Below are 20567 nucleotides of genomic sequence, written 5' to 3'. Positions count from 1 at the left end.
TGAGCCTGCCCTAACATCCTGCCTAATCTTGACCAAGAGGACCAAACGAAAATTCTGCCAAGTATTTTGGTGGAGGTGCTGGTCCCTGGGTTTCCATTCTCTATTTGGCAGAGGTGGAGCAGATGCCGGGTGTGCAAAAAATATGAGTCTCTAGGGTACAAGCCTCTCTAGCCTCCAGCCTCTCTTCATTCATTCATTTTCCCATTAAATCCTGACACATCGCAATGCAGGAGACACTAATCATTAGTCTTATTTTACAGATATGGAAACAGCCTGGAAAAGGTGAAAAAGAGCTGATGGTTCTCTGTCCATATCCCTCCCTACACTCCCCACCCTCCCCCGCAGTGCTGGGCAGGCAAGAGGCTGCTCTGTAAGCAGGTCACATTCGCCAAGGCTCCGGGTCACACCGGCAAAGGTGGCTGGAGATGCTGACTGGGCAGGGCGGCTTCGCCCACCCAGACAGGCCCTCCTGCTGAGCTAAGACGGTCCACCCGCCCCATCCCCTCAGGAGCCTCCGTCTCCACAGGGGCTGCAGTAAGTGGCTGGAGCAAATGCCAAAAGGGCGAGTGATCCTGAAGCGGCCTCAGTTTCCCCATCTGCAAAACGGGGCCGGTTGCCCGCAGTTCTCCGGTTGCGGTTTCCAGGGACCCACTCGGAGGTGCTCCCCCTGAACCACCGGCCGTCACCTGCAGCTGCAAACTACCGGGGGCGAGGGGTGGGAGGGTTCGAAGCCCCCAGCCCGGCCCCGCTTCCCCTTTCTAGGGGGGCAGCCCTGAAAAAGCAAAGGTCGCTTCAGCAGCACCCCCTTCTTCCACCCCCGGGGCCACCTGCTCCCCCGAAGCCGTTGTCCTTGCCTTCCGCGCCCGCCTCCACCGGCATGCCCAGGTCCCTGTTAGGGTCCGACTTTGCGGTCTCGGGTGCTGCGATGTCCGCGCGACGGTGGACCGCGGCGACCGTCGCCCTGAAAACCGTCGTCGGGCGGAAAGTGTAGGCGGCGGATAGTCGGCGGGGAGCTCCGAAGGGAACCTGGAAGAGGAATGCGACCGCAACGCGGGATCCGCCCGACGCAAGCCCCGCCCCGCCCCGTCAGGCTCCGCCCACCACGCCCGGAGCTCCGTCCCCACGGCAGCCCAGCTATCGCGCTCTCTCCCGCGAGCCCAGCTCTGTCCCCGCCCCGCCGTCAGACTCCGCCCCTCCCTGCCCACATCCTGACCGGTCTTTGGATCTCCGCCTACTATCCGAGCCCCGCTCCTTTCCGGGCCTCCGGGAGGGGCCATCCGGGACTGCCCGCCGCGAAGCCTAGGTGCTGGGGACCCGGGCCCTCAGCTACGGCGCAAGCCCGGCAGAGGGGCGGGGCAGCCTGACAGCTCCACTCTGCCCATCCTGCTGCTGGACCCCTACTGGTCGGCGAGCCAGCGCCTCCGCGTGGTTGAAATCTGAGACACGTGGTCTCTAAGGCCCCTTAGAGTGTATGGAAAATTTTATGGTTCGGGACACAGAAGAAACGGTGCAGCGGCGCGGGAGGGCAGAAAGAGCCCGAATCTCAGGCACCAGGTGTGGTCCGGCGTTTCCGCGGCTCTCCTGGACCTCCTGGACCCAGTGCTGTGACCCTTTTTGTGACACCCTTCAGGATTCAATCTCTTGCATGAGGTGGAAGTTAATAAACACATTCTGGACGACGCTGGGACCCAAAGTCCTCACGACGAGTTCCTGCGTTCGTCCCCGGGTCACCACTGAGAAGGGTTATAACTCATGTTCAGAAGCCGGGCATTTAGCGACTCCCAGACATCCCAGAGTGGGTTTCTGTGGCTCTCACGGGTGCGTGGAAACCGGGCGCCCGGGATGCGCGCTCAGTTCCTCCGGGGATGTTCTTCCCGGCTCGGCGTCACTGTCACCCCTAGCAACCCTCCGACGACGGGGACCCTCCCCTTTAAGGGAAGCCTGATTCCCGGCCGTCTTCGTTTTGCGCGCCCGCCCGCGGCGCCGGCGAAGCGAACATGGCCCAGGCTGCACGGGCGCTGTGGCCGGTCGGGCACGCTCTGGCCTGGAGGCTGGGCGGTCGCCTTCCGTCGGGACTCCCAGCTCGGAGTCGGGCCGGCTTCGCGGGAGCGGCGGGAGGCCCGGGCCCCGCGGCCACAGCCCGAAAGGGCAGCCCGCGGCTTCTGGGGGCGGCGGCGCTGGCCCTGGGGGGCGTCCTGGGGCTGTACCACACGGCGCGGTGGCACCTGCGCGCCCAGGACCTCCGCGCCCAGCGCTCTGCCGCGCAGGTAAGCCCGGGACGCACCGAACCGCGGGTAGGGGTGCTGCGGTCTGCGTCGAACTTGGGGACTTCTGGCGGGGTGAGGTATCACCTCTTCTGTCCGTTCGTGACCTTGGGCAGGTGACTCGGATTTAAATATGAGCACTTAGCGTCCTCATCTGTGCAATGGGGTCGCCACTGTTGTCTGCCAACTATAATTGTTGTCATTTTCTAACGTGTTTTTAGACTTTTTAATGGAAAGATTTGGAGATTACAGGAAAGGGAAAGCAAGCCTCCTTCATTACTTTCTAAACATTTTGTCGTTTGGAAAGTAATAAACTTTCCCTAAACCCTCCCACCACCTTCAGATCATAAGGTTATGCATTTGTTTATTAGTTTCAGTATTTTTAGGGAACCGATAACCCTTAGATTCCAGGCCCTGAGATGGAGAGGTGCAGGGAGGTGTCCCTTAGCTGCGCTGTGCGAGTGCCCCTTTCCTGGGCTCAGGGAAACAGGGTAGTAGGAGGGAGTGGAGTTCTTTGTATCTCTCTGCCCACCCAATGTGGTCCAGCCTCAGTGTCCCATCTGAACAGTGAGGGAGGGAGCTGCTGCTCTGGCTTTTAATATGCAATGAGCGTCCCTAGGGCTCATTCATCTGCTGAACATGCAGATCCAGGCCCTCCCCGCCTTGGAGATTTGAGGTTGATCCCACTCTGGCAAAGGCTGGGCTCCAGTCCCTCATCCAGAGGGTCCCTTGGGTTGAGGGAGTTTGGGTGGGCACTCCAAGTTGAAACAATTGCTCTGCATCTTGGGCCAGCGGGTGTGTGTGTGTGTGTGATGTCCTCTTGGGCCAGGAGGGAGAGGAGAGGGGTCTGTCTGATCTGATATTGATCGGAGACCAGAAGATTCATCCTACCTGTACTTCCTTCCTGAGGAGGGTGCTGTATGGGCGCTTGAGGATGGACTGTCCACTGCCCGGGTCTGCTCCCTACCTCCCTGTGTCTCCCTTTCTCTCTGCCGCCTACCCCCATTCCTCCTGATGTTCTCAGCCTCCTCCTAGAAGTCTCCCTTGGGAGAAGTTTGCTTGGGGGTGGGGCTTGGGCACCAGGCCTCAGAAGCCCCTCCCTCTGCTCCCTGCCCAGCTCTCCCTGTCCAGCCGCCTGCAGCTGACCCTCTACCAGTACAAAACGTGTCCCTTCTGCAGCAAGGTCCGTGCCTTCCTCGACTTCCACGCCCTGCCCTACCAGGTGGTAGAAGTGAACCCTGTGCGCAGGGCCGAGATCAAGTTCTCTTCCTACAGGAAGGTGCCCATCCTGCTGGCCCAGGAAGGAGAGAGTTTGGTGAGCCTCAGGGAGCAACCCCCCACAGCCTGGGTTATCCTGGAGTACCCCCTAGGCAGGCCCTGCTCTGCAACTCTGGAACAGTGTGGTCTCTTTGGACCTTGCTGTGGGTTATTAACCAGCTGGGCCCAAGGGAGGTGGAGTGTCCCAGAGCTCAACTATGTGAGCTCTGAAATCAGGGTGCTCTGGGCTCAAGGTGGGGCTCTGCTGCTCACTGGTTACATGACTTGAGGCCAGTCACTTAGCCTCTCTGGGTTTGCTTCTTCATTAATCAACAGAAGGCCATACTCTCAGGTGGTAGCAAATGCTTGGCCAGTACTTGGCTCCTAGCTTATAGCTTCTAGAGCCCATTCTGCCCCTCAATGCCTGGGAGGCCAGGCAGGTGAGTGGTCAGGGCCCAGACTTTAGGTCTTCCTCACACCCTCCTTCCCATTAGCCACACTTGGGCCTCTCCTACTCAGGATGGGCCTGGGCAGTGGTGGGGGTGGTGTGAGGAGGATGGTGGGACTAGGTCCTGTGGGGCAGGGAAACCTCCATGGGCTCCAGTTTTGGGAATGAACCCCCAGGGATGGACAAACAATGCGGGGGTTCCCCTGGACCAGTTTCCTGGAATGCCTGCATGTTTATTTTAAAAGAGCCCTGGTGATCCTGCTGGTGGCTCCAGGACCCACTCCCCCAATTTAACCCAACCTCTCATCCTCCAGCAACAACTGAATGATTCCTCTGTCATCATCAGCGCTCTCAAGACCTACCTGGTGTCGGGGTAAGGAGCCCCTCAGAGGCCGGGGCTGGCATTGCATTTTGTCCCTTTTATCTCCCAGGAGGCCTCATCCGGGTTCCTCCAGGGGAGCAGGGTAGGCATTCTACTCTGAGCCAGCCCCCCCAGCTCTGCACGTCTCCCTCTGTCAGGGAGATGCTTCCGTATTTGCTCCTAGGCCCTCTTGCTGCAGGACCCCCTCTGGCTCCCAGAAGAGGGCGGAAAGCTTTGGGGGGTTGGTCCAGGTTCCCCTCCGGCGCCGGCTCAGGTCGGGGTAGATCTCCAGGCTGAGCAGGCAATGACCTGGCCTCGGAGAGGAAGAACTGGTTGGGATGAGACTCTGGCTGTTTCCCAAAGGCAGCCCCTGGAAGACATCGTCACCTACTATCCACCCATGAAGGCTGTGAACGACCAAGGGAAGGAGGTGACGGAATTCTGTAACAAGTATTGGCTCATGCTGGATGAGAAGGAGGCCCAGCGCATGTATGGTGGGAAGGAGGCCAGGACGTAAGTGAGGCGGGGGCAGGGTCTTCTGGAGGTGGGATGAGGGGGGACAGGCTGAGTGAGACACTGAGATGGGGGAGCAGAGTGGAAGACCAGGAGGGCTGGGGCCATGGCCAGGCTAAGTCTCCTTCCGAAAATCCTGCTCCGGCCTCGGCTTCCCATCCATACACTGCGCGGTCTAGACAGTGCACCTGCTCCCGCGCCTCCCAGGCCCGGGCTTTGGCAGCTCACCCGGCCTGCCCTCTGTCACCCCCCCCCCACCCCGGCCTTGCCCACAGGGAGGAGATGAAGTGGCGGCAGTGGGTGGATGACTGGCTGGTGCACCTGATCTCCCCCAACGTGTACCGCACTCCTGCCGAGGCCCTGGCCTCTTTCGACTACATCGTCAGGGAGGGCAAGTTCGGGGCAGTGGAGGGTGCCGTGGCCAAGTACTTGGGTGCGGCGGCCATGTACCTCATCAGCAAGCGGCTCAAGAGCAGGTGATGGGGCTTGCGTGTGTGCCGGGGGGGCCTGCTGTCCCCGAGCCCCTAGTCTATGCCATGCCGGGACCTGCAGCCAGAACTCCCAATTGCCTCCGCCTCCCCAGGGGAAGCAGACCGGCCTGGGGGTCTGCTCTGTTCCTCCTTCTGTTGCTTTCTCTGGGGTTGGGTCTCTTGGATCCTCCTTTGGTCATGGCCTCCCTGACTGGGGCGGATGATAACTGATTTTTGCCTTAGGGGAGTGGCCCTGGCCCCCTAGCCTTCCCGTTTTCCCAACCTGGGCCGAGGGTGGGAGTTTCCCTGATGGACTCCCCCTTCCTCACCAGGCACCATCTTCAAGATGACGTTCGTGAGGACCTCTATGAGGCTGCCAACAAGTGGGTGGCAGCCGTGGGCAAAGACCGGCCCTTCATGGGAGGCCAGAAGCCGAACCTGGCTGATCTGGTGAGTCTGGTGGTGGCAGGGGGTGCCCAGACCAGAGGGGCCTGTCTGGGCAGAGGAAGCCCACATGGAGGCAATACCTAGTCTCACAGCTCTCCTGCTCTGGAGGCACCTGGCTCCATCCAAGGAACTGTCTTGCTTCACATCACTGACAGGTTCAGGGGAGGGGCTGGCTTCAGGCCCAGCTGGATCCAGGGACCCAAGTGGTATTACCAGGGCTCGGCCTCAACCTCTTGCATCTCAACCCCTTGGAGCCGCTTGCACCCACCAGAAGTCCTGGGACAGTGTCTTGTTGGCCTGGCTCGAGTGCCAAGCCCCGAAGCAGTCCTTCAAGCCGGGATGGAATACGTTGATTGCCAGATCTGGGTCTTAGAGCTGGCTGGTGGGGTCCCCTCTCCTCAGATCTTAGGACCTGAGAGTGGGGCAGGACATTTTCCCAAAGGAAATTCTAGAGGTGGGATTTGTTGCCCAGAGAGGGGGAGTAGATGCACGGCAGACAAAACCTACAGAAATCCCCCACATTTCACTGCGAGCACCATGGGCACAATTGGCCGTTTAGTGAGCCCTCTCAGAGAGGGGAGGTGACAGGCCCCAGGGCGCACAGCTGGTGGAGGGCAGATGTGGACGTCCCTCTGTCGCCTCCCCCAGGCAGTGTACGGCGTGCTGCGCGTGATGGAGGGCCTGGAGGCTTTCGACGACCTGATGTGTCACACCCGCATCAAGCCCTGGTACCTGCGGATGGAGAAAGCCATTGCTGAGGCACCCCAGTGACCTGAGTGTCCCGGAGTGGTGGGACACAGCAGAAGACGCCGGCTGCCGGGGACCAGGACCACTGGGTCAGCGACTGATGCTGTGCGGTGGGTGGGGGATGGGATCTTTGTGCCTCTCGCCCTCCCCCCGCCCCTCCAGCTCCCTGGCTTCTAGCACTGAGCACCTGCTGCAGCCCTGGGACGCTGGGGGACAAAAGCCAGCCTTGATATCTGCCCACAGTCCCCTGAGGGGCACAGAAGGCTGCCCCTCAGGCCCAGGTGGCCGACCCGCCCTGACCCCCTGTCCTGGGCCTCCCTGCACTTCAGCTGTTCTCTGGGACTTTCTGTGGCCTGCTGTGTCCGCACCTTGGGTTGGGAATCGGCTCAGGCTCCTGCCCTGGACAGGGGAAGGAGGAATAGTCTGGTTTACAAAGGATTTCATCTCTGGCTCCTCCTGGTCCCGGCTCTTCCCAGGTGCCCCTGGGACTGTGTGTCACGTTCGCAATAAAGAAAAGGTTTGCTGCTCCGTTCGTGGTGCTGTGGTGGGGCGTGGAGGGTGCCGTGTGGGACTGCTGGTGAGCAAGGCTTCAGACTGAGGCCCCGCCCCGCCCTGGTGGTAACTAGTTTGTCCCGTGCTGACTGGGTGTGGGGCCTGGGGAGAAGGACTTGGCAGGCCTTGTGTCCCAGGGACCCTGGGACACCACCACAGGATAGGCAGCGGGGGAGCCTGAGATGTCCCAGGACGCAGGCCCACTTGTGCCCCTCACTGGCTGTGGGACTCTGGGCCGTGATGCCCCTCTCTGAGCCTCCGCATCTTCCTCCGTGAAATGGGCATAATGATAGCCTCTACCTCAAGGGGAGAGCGTGAGGGTTTGAGCATGAGATGCGGGTCAAGTATGGAGAAGGACGCCCAGCTCAGAGCAGGGGCTGGACTGGCTCCAGTCCTGCTCCTGGGCCAGGGGAGCAGGGTTCCCAGAACCTCAGGACCCCTGAAGCAGGTGGGCACCCGGGCTTCAGTCCCAGGCCTGGGGATGGAGACTCTGGGACAGGGAAAAGCCAGCTCTGGGAGCGAGGCGGGGGCTATGAGTGGAGCTGTCCTGAGCAGAGCACCGAGGCTCGGGGGTCCCCATTCCCCCGGCTCCCTTAGATGGCCTCCAGAGGCCCAGCAGGTGGCCAGTGGGCTGAACTCTTCTCGCCGGGCTCTCCCATTCCCCCAGACCTCTCGAGAGTCTTAAAATATTACTTCATTTTTTTAAGACATAAAAATAATTCATGCTCCCTGTGATGGCAAACATTCAAATAAGGTAGAGGCCTGGTGAGCACTCTGGAGGCCAACAGCCTAACATTTGGAAGCAGCGGCCTCAGTTTCTCCCGTAGAGCCAGCCTGCTACCTGCTTGTTCTCGTTGCCATCACCGGCTTCTGTCCGCGCCGGCTTTTTCCTCCCGAGACACATGGGTGAGCCACAGCCCAGCGGCCCGGCCAGGGGGAGCACCAGCTTGTCCAGAATGCAGTCCCCCTGAATGAGGCCTCAAGTCCTGGTCCCAGAGCCTCCCTCAGCAGGATAGGAACTGGGCCACAGGCCACTCTGGGCCCCTGGAGCAAAGGCCTTTCAGGACTTAAGACCTGACGGCAGGAGAAACAAAGACCGCCACTTCCAAACGTTAGGCTCCTCCCGCCCAGCCCAGCGACCGTGGCTCCCAGCCCCTGGCCTTCCCCGCTGAGGCCTGGTCTGGCTAAGGAGGTCCAGGTGCAGGCCAGGCCCCAGCTCCCAGCCACCTACTTCTCTCTGTGTTCACAGGCTGAGATTTTCTTCTGTCTCTGCATTTTGCAGAGGAAGAGCTGTTGGTGGCTGAGCCATGCCAGGGGACAGGGACCTGACTCCTGACTGGGGCTTTTTCTCTTGGGCTGTTGCAGGCAGAAAGGCACCCAGCCGCACCCTCATCACCCTCCTCCCCTGAATGGTCACTGTGATGAAAAGCCCAAGGACTGTGCTAGCTAGACCTGCTCCCAGGTCTGGGGCTGGAGAATGGCTAGTCAACCCAAGGCCACCATGGGACACCGACTGAGTGTGCTTCCCCCTCCTCTATCCCAGGGGACAACCCTGCCTCAGTTTCCCCCAAATGTTGTTGGGCCAGCCCCTGGGTGTATTTTCCCTTAACCACTAGAGGGCAGTAGGGACCGCGAAACAAGGCCTCATGTTGCCACCTTGTGACCAACTTCAGTATTGCAGCTTGTCTGGACAATCTTTGTTCTTTAGGGACTCTAATTGCCCATCAGTAAAATGGGTTTAGCAGGTAAGGGTCCGAAAATGGGCAGGCAGGAAAAGCCACACCTCTCGGCTGAAAGGCAAGAACCTCTGCCCCATTTTTGGGCATGTTCAGATCAGGGCATGTGCCTGTGGCCTTGATGACAGTGGAAGGCGGGAGGTGAGAACCACGCCAATACCTTCTGTGACCTTGGGCAAGCCCTATCTTTGCTCATCCCTGGGTAAGCTCTTGGAAGTCAGATAACCTTAGTGGGTTGGTGTGGTCGGTGATGGAAAGATGCACAGAGTCGATGTGCACGGTTGACATATGATGGGTGTCTTATGCAGCTGGTGGGGTCTGCTGTCCTCAGAACACACTCCCTGCTCTGTTCCCAACCAGGCTCCCAGAGCTCATGGTCAAGAGCTCCAAGAAGCAAGAAGACAGCAGTTGTGAGAACAGCGGGAGCCTTCTTCTGCCCTGGGAGTCAGGGAGGTCTCCCTGGGGAGGGCAAGACAAAGCTGGGGCTTCAAGAATTGGGAAGATTCTGGTTTGCTTTTTTCTGTTTGTTAGATTGTTAAATTTTAAAGCTTCACTTTGATTATGCCAATAATTATTTATTGTGCATGAATAAAACTTTCAGATAAGCAAAAAGATGATGCCAATTACTTACAGCCTCACCAACCTAGAGATACGACCACTTAAAGGTTTTTGGAGTACAGCCTTGCAGATTCTTTTTTTTTTTTTTTAAGATTTTATTTATTTATTTAACAGAGAGAGATCACAAGTAGACAGAGAGGCAGGCAGAGAGAGAGAGAGAGAAGCAGGCTCCCCGCTGAGCAGAGAGCCCGATGCTGGGCTCGATGTGAGGCTCGATCCCAGGACCCCGAGATCATGACCCGAGTCGAAGGCAGAGGCTTAACCCACTGAGCCACCCAGGCGCCCCTGCAGATTCTCTTTTATGCAGATTATAGTGCATATATGTATTTTTAAAAAAATGTTTGTTTTATTTATTTGACAGAGAGAGAGAATACAAGCAGGGACAGAGAGGGAGAAGCAAGCTCTCCACTAAGCAGGGAGCCTCCCTCTCCCCCTGCTCATGCTCTGTCTCTCAAATAAATAAATAAAATATTTTTAAAGAGATTTTATTTATTTATTTGATGGGGAGAGACACAGTGAGAGAGGGAACACAAGCAGGGGAAGTGGGAGAGGGAGAAGCAGGCTTCCTGCTGAGCAGGGAGCCCAATGTGGGGCTCCATCCCAGGATCCTGGGATCATGACCTGAGCCAAAGGCAGACGCTTAATGACTGAGCCACCCAGGCACCTGTAAATAAATTAAATTAAATTAAAAAGCCCAACATAATCACAATCCCTTGTAAGAGGGAGGGATGATTCCAGAGGAGAAGATGAGAAGCAGTGGCTGGGAGGGTTCGAGAAAGGTCCCAGAAATACTAATACCTCCAGAACCCAGAGGGGCAAGGAGATGGCTTCTCCTCAGGGGCCTCTGGAAGGAACCAGCCCAGAGGACACCTTGATCTCAGCTCAGTGAAACTGAATTCGGACCTCCAGCCTCTAGCACTGGAAGGGAATAGTTATGTCTTTTTTTTTTTTTTTTTAAGATTTTTTAATTTATTTATTTGTCAGAAAGAGAGAGGGAGAGAGAGCGAGCACAGGCAGACCGAATGGCAGGCAGAGGCAGAGGGAGAAGCAGGCTCCCTGACGAGCAAGGAGCCCGATGTGGGACTCGATCCCAGGACGCTGGGATCATGACCTGAGCCGAAGGCAGCCGCTTAACCAACTGAGCCACCCAGGCGTCCCTAGTTATGTCTTAAGATACCACGTTTGTGGGTGCCTGGGTGGCTCAGTTGGTTAAGCAACTGCCTTCCACTCAGGTCATGATCCTGGAGTCCTAGGATCCAGTCCCACATTGGGCTCCCTGCTCAGCAGGGAGTCTGCTTCTCCCTCTGACCTCTCTCTTCTCATGCTCTCTCTCTCTCTCTCTCTCATTCTCTCTCTCTCTCTCTCTCAAAAAAAAAAAAATACCACGTTTGTGGGACAGCAGTCATAGGACACCAACACACATGACTGAAGCCAGTGTGCTTGGGGAAGAGAATCTGAGACAGGAGTCTAGTGACCTCTGATGAGTCCCTTGTTCTGTCAGTTTCCTCCTCTGGGCTGGGCTCTTTGGTACAGAGGGGGTGCCCCATGCTGGCCAGCAAGGGCGGGGCCAGCCCCCTCTCTCCTCAGCATCCACAAGTGCTGTGGGGAGATAAGGGGCCGTGTGGATGGGCCACAGCAAATGGCCAGAAGAGATGGCTGGTGGCTGCCCCGGCCAGCCGCTGTTCCAGGAAACTGCCAGCAGGTGGCCCAGGTCTGTCCCACCCCCTCAGGGGACAGGCCTCTGGCCCTCTCTGTCCTCAGTTTACTGATCCTGGGTTCTTGCCTGGCCTACGCCATTGTAGCTGGCCCTGGCCAGTCCTTGTAGCTGGTGTGACCGGTCCTTGCTGGTTTGCTTCAGTTTCCTTGTCAGCTCTGGAGGGCAGGGACCAAGGTTCACGGCTAGGCCTTTGGGCCCCACACACAGGGGCTCCCCATTCCCTTCCCCTACATTCCAATCTGCTCAGACCAGTGAGATCAGGACCGGCGGAGGGGGAGGAGGGGGGCGCCTAGGGGGCAGCTGGGAGCCAAGGTTGAGAACATGGCTTCAGAGTCAACAAAGCTGATTTGAATCTCAGTTCAACATTTACCTAGCCTTTGTATGAACCCAGACCAAGTGCCTTCCCTGCTGAGCCCATCAGGAAGGTACTGTGCCCGTCTTGAGGAGGCTCAGAGAGGCAGATTTGCCCAGAAGCCACAGCCAGGTCCAGGATTCAAGCACAGGCCTGCCCAATGCTTCCCAGGCTCTCTGTGGCCTCCCAGCCCAGGAGAGTAGCAGGCACCAGGAGCCACCTGCCCGGGGCAAGGCAAAAAGTTCCTACTCCCATGTGAAAGTCCTCACGGGTGGGTGGGAGCCTGGTCCCTGTCTCCTGGGCCTCCTGGTGGGCGGCACCAACAAAGCCCAGGGGTCTGCTGATCTGCATTTCAGGCCCTGACACCGACTCACGGTGAGGCCCTGGGCAGGTCACTTCCCCCGCCCCCCCCACCTCAGTTTCCTCACCTGAAAAATGGGGTCACGGTGGCAGGAACCTATCCTTCATCTTCTGAGGGCTAAGCTAAGTTTCGTGGGTGCAGTTCCCCAGCCGGTGGCCTCAGGATTAGAGATGGAAGGGCCTAGCTTCAGGAAAGAGACACAAAGAGGATTTGCCTGATCATGCAGCACAAAGGGCTCCCCCACCCCAAACCCCAGGTTGGAGACCCCCAGCGTGCACAAGCTTCCTCAAACTGGAGGCTAGAATGACAAGCACGGACAGTGAAATTCCTTGTGTTCGCAATCCTGGTTGGGGGAAGGGGAGCCGGTTTTTTTTTTTTTTTTTTAAAGATTTTATTTATTTGTCAGAGAGAGAGAGAGGGAGAGAGAGCGAGCACAGGCAGACAGAATGGCAGGCAGAGGCAGAGGGAGAAGCAGGCTCCCTGATGAGCAAGGAGCCCGATGCGGGACTCGATCCCAGGACGCTGGGATCATGACCTGAGCCGAAGGCAGCCGCTTAACCAACTGAGCCACCCAGGCGTCCCATGGGGAGCCGGTTTTTAAGGACCAGTCCTTTCCATTCCTGTGTCATTTCGACGTTTTAAAAAACTTACTATTTTTTTTTTAAAGATTTTATTTATTTATTTGGCAGGGAGAGAGAGAGAGATCACAAGTAGGCAGAGAGACAGGCAGAGAGAGAGGGGAAGCAGGCTCCCCGCTGAGCAGAGAGCCCAATGTGGGGCTCGATCCCAGAACCCCGAGATCATGACCTGAGTGAAAGGCAGAGGCTTAACCCACTGAGCCACCCAGGCACCCAAACTTACTATTTTTTTAAATTTGAGAATAGTGGACACACAATGTTATTTTCATTCCAACTTTTAAAAAAATAATTTATGCCTCACATTCTTTTTTTTTTTTTTTTTTTTTAATTTTATTTGAGAGAGAGTGTGCACATGGGAGTGGGGGAGGGACAAGCAGACCCACGCTGAGCTCAGAGCCCGATGCGGGGCTCGATCTCACATCCCCAAGACCATGACCTGAGCTGAAATCAAGAACTGGATGCTTAACAGACCGAGCCACGCAGGCACCCCACATTCTTCTTCTTTTAAAGATTTTATTTTTAAGGGGTGCCTGGGTAGCTCAGTCGTTAAGCATCTGCCTTCGCTCAGGTCATGATTCCAGGGTCCCGGGACCCTGCTCAGCGGGAAGCCTGCTTCTCCCTCTCCCATTCCCCCTGCTTGTGTTCCCCTGTTTGCGGTCTCTCTCTCTGTCAAACAAATAAAATCTTTTTAAAAAAAGATTTAAAAAACGCAGAGAGGCAGACAGAGAGAGAGGGGGGAAGCAGGCTCCCCGCACAGCAGAGAGCCCAATGCGGGGCTCAATCCCAGGACCCCCGGATCATGACCTGAGCTGAAGAAAAAGGCTTTAACCCACTGAGCCACCCCGATGCCCCAAAGATTTTATTTTTAAGTGATCTTTACACCCAATGAACTCACTACCCCAAGATCCAGAGTCATAGGCTCCATCGCCCGAACCAGCCAGGTGCCCTTCATTCCCACGAACAGTCCTCCCAGGCAAGTCTTCTTTTCTTCGTCTAATGGACAAACCGGCTCAGAGAGGTGGTGTGAGTTGCCCAAGGCCACACCTCAGCCGCGCTGGGGCAGGGACTTCCAGTGTCCCGGCGTCTATCCACAGAAAGTCAGCCAGGCTTTCTGCAGCTCCCACATCCCCCGTTCCCCAGACTGCGCCAGGCTCCCCCGGCCCCAACCTCACAGGAGGAGGCTGGATGCCATCTGCAAAGACCTATGTGCCTGAGAGGAGCCTCCCGCCCCGCAAAGTGCCAGCTAGTCGCCAACCCCAACTGGCGCAGAGGCTCCTCTCAGCCAAGGTGAAGGAATCGCGGAGTTAACCAGGTATGAAAGCACAGACGTAGTGACCTAACCAATATGAAATTACTGCCTTATAGTTCTGGAGGTCGGAAGCCTCACATGCATCTTACTAGGCTAAAATCAAGGTGTCAGCAGTGCTGTGTTCCTCCTGGAGACTCTCGGTGGAGAATCCATTCATCTCTTCCAGCATCTAGGGGCCGCCCACATTCCTTGACTTGTGGCCTCCTCCTCCCATCTACAAAGCCAGTGACCTCGGGCTGAGCCCTTCTCGGGCTAAGCCCTTCCTGTGCTTTCTGCTTGGCTCTCCCTGCTCGGTCTCCCCCGCTGATTGACCCATGTGATTTCCTAGGGCCCATCGGGATAATCCAGGATAATCTCCCTATTTTAAGGTCAGCTGATTAGCAAGCTTCGTTGCCCTGTTGCCCTGTGCCTTGTAACCTAATTCACAGGTTCTGGGGATTAGGACAGGGACATCTTTGGGAGGGGGCATAACTCTGCCTGCGGTACTACGGGACGGTTGGGAGAGTAGGCTTGGGGTAAAGGGGTCTACTTGGCAAGCCCTGATCATTGGGAAATGGTTTCTGCCTGTTACCCTGGCAATGAGCAGCTCAAGCAGGTGGCGTGTTAGTTTCCAGGGTGGGGGGAGGCGGGGGTGGTGGCCCAGGCAGCCATTAACAAATCACCATAAACTTAGGTGACCCTGAAAGACAAAATTTCACTCTCATCGTTTGAGAGGGCCTGAGTCTGAAATCCAGGTGTTGGTGGCGTTGGGTCTTTCTGGACAATCTGAGGGAGAAACTTCTTGCCACTCCCTTTGGTTTGGGCGGCCCCCCGCAATCCCTGGCGTTTCTTGGCCCTGTGGTCACATGGCCTTTCCTGTCTCTCTTCTGGGCATGTCGGTCCAAAGTCCCCTGTTCTAGGACACCACCTATTGGACTTGGGGCTCACAGTAATCCAGTGTGACCTCACTATAACTTGATTACCTCTGCAAAAGCCTCTTTCCAAGTGGAGCCCACATTCTGAGGTTCCCAGGGAACATGAATTTTGAGGGGACGCTCTTTGACCCAGCACAAGTGGTATACATACCAGTTTCAAACTGAGCACACTTCTGGGTCTCCCCACAGCTTCTGAGTGCCACAGCCCCCTGGTGGGTTCCCCAAGCTGCTTTCTACTACCCCCGGCTGCCCTGACCCATGGTATTTGGGGCCATCAGGGGACAGAGTGTAGACAGTTAATGAAAAGGCACCCCGCACTGTTGTTAAGTGCTGGAGAGACACTGCAAATGCATTTGCTGCCCCAAAGGCCTCACCCTCTTCTGGGGAGACAGGCAGAAAACAAACCAAGAATGCAGGTTGGGGGTGCCTGGGTGGCTCAGTCGGTTGGGCGTCTGCCTTCGGCTCAGTTCATGATCCCCGGATTCTGGGATGGAGCCCCACCATGGGGCTCCTTGTTCCGCGGGGAGCCTGCTTCTCCATCTCTCTGGCCCTCCCTGGACTCATGCACTCTTGCTCTCTCAAGTAAATAAATAAAATCTTTAAAAACAAAAAAAGAATGACCGGTGGGGTCCTGTAACATCCCTAAGTGTGCATGTGCACCGGTGAGGCTGGGGAGGGCAGCCCGGGAACCAACGGCGCGTGCAGCGTGCAGCCTCCACAGAGGTTTTACAGGCCGGGAGGTATCAGCTCCGCCCAAGACAGACTCAATCAGAGAAGGGCTGAGTTGGGCTCTGGTGACCTGGGTAGAGCACCCCAAATCCTACAGATACCAACTCAGGAGGGAGTGCCTCTGAGAAGCCCAGATGGGCTAGCTTTCTTATTTTCTCTGATGACAAATGTGGATTCATCTTCCCTCGTGCAAACGCTCCCTCCCCCATCACCTAAGCCCGTATCAGAAAGATCATGGCTCTGTCCACCGCTTTGAAACAACTTTATTAGAAGGCTGTTTTAAATGACAACGTCCAATTCTTTAATTTGCTTTTTCAAAAATTCCAGTTATCGCTAGATTTATATATAACAATAATTTTTGCATTGATCTTTGCGTCTTATTTGAATTGTCCTCACCAGGCCATTCTGGTGGAATGGAAGTGCGACTGCAAGTCGCAGGCTGACCAGCATGCTGAGCAGGGGTGGCAGTGGCTGGGGGGGCGGTGGGGAGAGGGGTCCCGGGAGGGAGCCCGCTGCACAGGCAGGGCGGGATACTGGCCACCCTCTCCTGGGGCCCCCACCCCAAACTCACAGTGATAGGCCCCTCAGCGCCTTATCATTCGAAAGGATGAAATGAAGGGATCCTCCCAGCCCAAGAAATGATTTGGACTTCCATCTTCAATGGAACTGAAATTTCTGCCACTCTTCCTGCCGCTTCTCGAACCCTCAGATCCTAAGGCTTCCTGGGTGCGAGCTCTGTCCCAACCTGCCCACGGTCATCTCCCCTTGACCAGGGCCCCTCCCCACCTGACCTTTTATCTGTTGCCAGTTCCGTGGAATTTCTTTGGACAGACTTGACATCAGTGTGGCCAGTAGTGGGAAAGGTCACTCCCACGGGCCCTCCTTCCTCTCCCCACCCGGCCTGGAGGGGGTTGGGAAGGTACAATCAACCATGAACATAAATATGAATACAAAATGAACTTGAAAATGACAGGCTATTAATTAAACAAATCTATAAAAATAGTTAGGACATAACTCTGTTCAAATAAATACGAAATAAATAGGCTCCAAGCAGTGTGACCCCCTGCGCCAGTGGAATGTGAGGCTGGTCCCACTCTGCCCCGACTGGGATCGGACACGAATCCCCAGGGGCTCGGAAACAGACTTTTTAATGCAGTCGGCCAGGCTCTCTACCCTCTTTGTCTTCCCTGTGGAAGCACAGAATGTACCCATCTGTCCAGCTTGTCCTTCTGAACAAAAACCCTTTGCCCAATGACACCTAGTTAAGGCCTTGAACACCTTTTCCTTCTCTCATCGGGGTGCACAGATGCGGGGCAGCGGCTGCCCCTTCCCGCAGCTCCGGGATGCCCGCTCTGTTCTCATTCAAGAGCGGGGACAGGGAGTTTTGGTTCTGAGCCGGCTCCAGTCCTGACAGAGTCTGGGGCCAGCTCAGAGCACCAAGATACGCCCTGTCAACCGCCCCCACCCCCCGGGAGCAGGAGCAGCAAGGGGTCAGCATGCGCCTTCTGGGAAGCCACGCACCGGGATGCCAGGCGGCCAGCGGAGGTGCTGGGCCCTGTCCCCCACATGCACACTCACATCCAGGCGCCCGTCTGTTGGGGAGCTCAGAAGCCAACAGCAGGGCTCAGATGAGGGTGAGCACAAAGCCGGACTCCTCCTCCCTCTGGCTGGCACAACCTGGCCAGAGGGGACCCTGCAGGCCAGGAAGCCAGGCCTCCTCGGATCGAGGGGAGAGGAGTGAGCGCTAACATGGGGGAGGGCTGGTGCCCTCCTCCTACCATATTAACACGGCAGCGAGGAAGGAAGCAAGACGGGCACGGGGTGGGCGCCCGAAAGGCCAAAGGGCAGGGCCCATGGCTGCTGGTCTGGCTGCGCGATGGAAGAAGAACGAAGCCGGCTCTGGGCCCCGCCATCCGGCAGGCACCACTGGAGATGTTGCGTCCCTGCGTGCACATGCCCGTGTCCTGCTGGCCCCTGGGACAGACGTGCCGACCAGCCGGGGTCAGCAGGACGCAGCCGGTGAGCCTGCCAGGCCCTCCCCCACTCCCTCGTGGGCGCATCCCAGGCTTTTCACAGCTTGGCTTTAGTCCGCTTAGTGTTGGCACATTCACAGAATGGATGGCTGCGCACCCCGGGGCTGCGGGCCCGGGATCCGTGAGTCCGCCGAGCCAGGCGCGGCTGCCCCTGGCCCATCACCGCGACTGCACGCCCAGGGTGATCTTCAGGTTCTCGTAGACCACGTAGCTGATGCTCACGGCTGGGATCACCTTCATGAAGTTGGGGGCCAGCCCCCGGTACAGGCCAAAGGCCCCCTCGGTCCTCAGGATCTGTCTGAAGAGGCTGCTCATGGTCACCTCCGGAGCGCCCTCGATGGAGGCTATCGTGAGAGACGCACCCATCAGGGCTGGGCCAGCTCCTCCCCAGAGCCCCACCTGCCTTGCCAGGGGAGATGGGCCCCTGGGTACTGGCCCAGAGTGGAGGGGGGGGCGCTGAACCCAGCTGCCTGCATTACCTTGGGCTTGCATCCGGGTCCTGACCAGGGCCAGTGGGTAGCTGGCCAGCTGGCCGCAGGTGCTGGACATGGTGCCGCAGGCCAGGAGCACGAACACGCCAGGGTCCGCGCTGTTGACCGCGTAGCGCTGCAGCCAGGCATTCTTGAGCGTCTGGAAGGGAAGGGAAGCCGGGGATGAGCCTGTGAGCTCCGGAAAGAGCTTATGAGGCACAAAAGAGCCAGGGGTCAGGGGGTGGGGCACAGTCATCGGATCTGCGCAGGGCACATTTCCTTGTCACATGGGATCCTCGAGGCCACTGTAACCTGATTCACTTGGCCTGCCCGCCTTTTGTTTCTGCTGTCACTGGGGATTCCCGGATAGGACAAGGAGCGGGCACGCGGCAGGGGCAACACCCCCTTCCCCAACCAGAGAGCCTGACTTCTGTGGTCTGAGGTCTGCTGGGGGCCCAGTGAGCCCTCCTAGCATCGCAGTCTGGTGGTCTGCCCACTTGAGTCTCTGAGGGTGCAGAACCTGGGGGCGGCCGGGGCAGGGGGTGTGGCAAGAGACCCTCACAGCAGAGAACAGAGGGGTCTGCAGTCATCCCCCAGTGTCCAGCAGGGAGTGAGAACAGGCGGGGGTGGGGGGACAGCTAGGAGGGGTTTCTGAATCCCTGCTACTGGGGCAAGGGGCCTGGGCCCGTTGGGGCCTCACCTCGTAGACGGCTAGGTCTATGCCAGCGTAGGGGATGATCCCCAGCATGTTGGGAACGTAGCCTTTGTAGAAGGCGGCCACCCCCTCTCTGGCCAGGATCTTCTTGGCACAGTCCAGCATGCCCGAGTACTGGCCTGTCTTGCGCAGGGCCATCCGGGTCTTCAGAACCTGGAGGACCGAAAAGGAGCAACAGGAGCGTGAGCACGGCCCCCTCCTCACCTTTAGCCCCATGCGCACTGCCCACTCTAGGACAAAGATGGCCTCACCTCCATTGGGTAGATGCTGCTCTGGGCGATGGCCCCAGCCAAGGACCCAGCCACAAGTCTCTCGTGAATCCGCAGAGCCTCCTGGTCTCTCCCCACGAGACGCTTGATCTAGAGCAGAGAGCAAATGAATGGCTCTACCCCAGAGACCAGCACAGCTGCCCTGGCCCCAGGGTTCCTCCCAGAGCCAAGACCTGGTGTCCCTGGCACATCTGGCCCTGGCCAGAAATAGAAGGAACTGGCCCATACCGGGGCTGGCAGCAGAGTGGGGGCTGGACCCAGCTGCCTGCCTCACTCTGGTGTCCCCTGGGTATAGGGGCTGGCTCCAGCTTCTAAGCCATCAGCAGGGCAGGGACCTCGGGCCAGGGTAGCTCATAAAGCAGCTGACGACAGGAGACTCGCCTGGGGAAGCCGGGTCCTCACCTGCTCATAGGCCATAAATTTGATGGCCGACTCGGGGGCAATTTTGAGGACGTTGATGCCGTTGCCTCGCCAGAGCGATTTGGCTCCACCTTCTCGAATCATCTGCGTGAACCCGCCCACGATGCACATGTTGTTGCTGCGGGAGGCGTGGACCTGGGGAGGGAAGGATTAGTGGTCAGAAAGAACCCCAGAGCCGGGGGGGTGGTGGCCATCATGGGACAGAGAGCCTCTACTGCAGGCCTGTGCACTGGGGTCAGAAGGCAGCTCTCTCCTGTCGGGGTTCTGAAGGGTAACTCGGCACCGGGAGAATCCGACATGGCTACCCTAGGTCTTCACGGTGTACTGTGTGCAGACACTGTGCCAGAAACCCATGCAGCCACTACTTTAAACGCATTTTTTCCAACGGAGTTTTTTTTTTTTGAGATTTTATTTATTTATTTGAGAGAGGGAGAGAGCGAGTAAGCAAGTGAGAGCGAGCACAGGTGGGGTGAGGGGCAGAGGGAGAAGCAGACTCCCCGCTGAGCAAGGAGCCCGATGCGGGACTTGACCCCAGGACCCTGGGATCATGACCTGAGCTGAAGGCAGACGCTTATCCAACTGAGCCACCCAGGTGCCCCTCAACAGAGCTTTTTATTATGGAAAAATTTCAAACACATACAAAAGTGCTGAGAGTTACATAATGGGCTTTCATGAACCCACAACCAGCTTCACTAATCCTAAAACCACAGATCACTTTCAGGCCCATCCCTAGTACGGTCATCCACCCACGGACTGCTTTGCATCTCCTACCGCATTCCCGGGCATTTGGTGAAGAAAAACCAACCGGGGAGGCAATCTGTTCAAGCCCCTTGGCTTTTACAGAGGAACGAAGTCCCGGCACTGATGTGACTGGCCCAAGGTCACACAGCTGTGAGGCCAAGACCCCGGTCAGGTCCTATCCCCTAAAGCTCTTCTCCCCAAACCATTCTGCCTCCCCACTTCTGCAAGAGAAGGGAGTTCATGTTTAATAGGCTCAGGAGGGCAAGAGATAGAAAAAAGGATGGCACCTTTTCTTTCCTTTTTTTTTTTAAAAGATTTTGTTTATTTATTTGTCAGAGCATGCACAAGCAGGGGGAGCAGCAGGCAGAGAGAGAGAGGAGGAAGCAGGCTCCCTGCTAAGCAGAGAGCCCGATGTGGGGCTCGATCCCAGGGCCCTGAGATCATGACCTGAGCTGAAGGCAGAGGCTTAACCCACTGAGCCACCCA

General features: G+C 57.4%; 2 protein-coding genes across 9 annotated transcripts in view; one reads left to right on the top strand and one right to left on the bottom strand.

Annotated features, from left to right (window-relative positions):
- Positions 1-1586: 1586 nt before the first annotated feature.
- On the top strand, positions 1587-7035 carry LOC111146395 (prostaglandin E synthase 2). Of its 3 annotated transcripts, none has more exons than XM_022501925.1 (7): positions 1587-2267; positions 3444-3579; positions 4284-4342; positions 4694-4843; positions 5119-5319; positions 5646-5763; positions 6409-7035. In XM_022501925.1, the coding sequence occupies exons 1-7, from the start codon at positions 1753-1755 to the stop codon at positions 6529-6531; spliced, it is 1302 nt and encodes a 433-aa protein (XP_022357633.1). In that variant the 5' UTR covers positions 1587-1752; the 3' UTR covers positions 6532-7035. The 3 variants fall into 3 exon arrangements, with proteins under 3 accessions (XP_022357633.1, XP_022357635.1, XP_022357634.1); XM_022501926.1 differs by having other exon boundaries at positions 1904-2267; positions 3382-3579; XM_022501927.1 differs by lacking the exon at positions 5119-5319.
- An 8650-nt stretch (positions 7036-15685) lies between these two features.
- LOC111146268 (solute carrier family 25 member 25) overlaps positions 15686-20567 on the bottom strand; it is a 35224-nt gene continuing 30342 nt past the window's right edge. For all 6 annotated transcript variants that reach the window (XM_022501743.1, XM_022501742.1, XM_022501745.1 and 3 more), the window contains 5 exons: positions 19323-19475; positions 18903-19010; positions 18637-18804; positions 17946-18096; positions 15686-17810 (listed from right to left, as the gene is read on the bottom strand). In XM_022501743.1, the coding sequence (XP_022357451.1) occupies positions 17626-17810; positions 17946-18096; positions 18637-18804; positions 18903-19010; positions 19323-19475 (765 nt within the window). In that variant the 3' untranslated portion in view covers positions 15686-17625. The remainder of the gene's footprint in view (positions 17811-17945; positions 18097-18636; positions 18805-18902; positions 19011-19322; positions 19476-20567) is intronic.

This window comes from Enhydra lutris, unplaced genomic scaffold (genome assembly GCF_002288905.1).
Source record: "Enhydra lutris kenyoni isolate GAN:26980312 unplaced genomic scaffold, ASM228890v2 scaffoldscaffold13, whole genome shotgun sequence".
NCBI lineage: Eukaryota > Metazoa > Chordata > Mammalia > Carnivora > Mustelidae > Enhydra > Enhydra lutris.
This window is presented reverse-complemented; position numbering and strand designations above follow the sequence as displayed.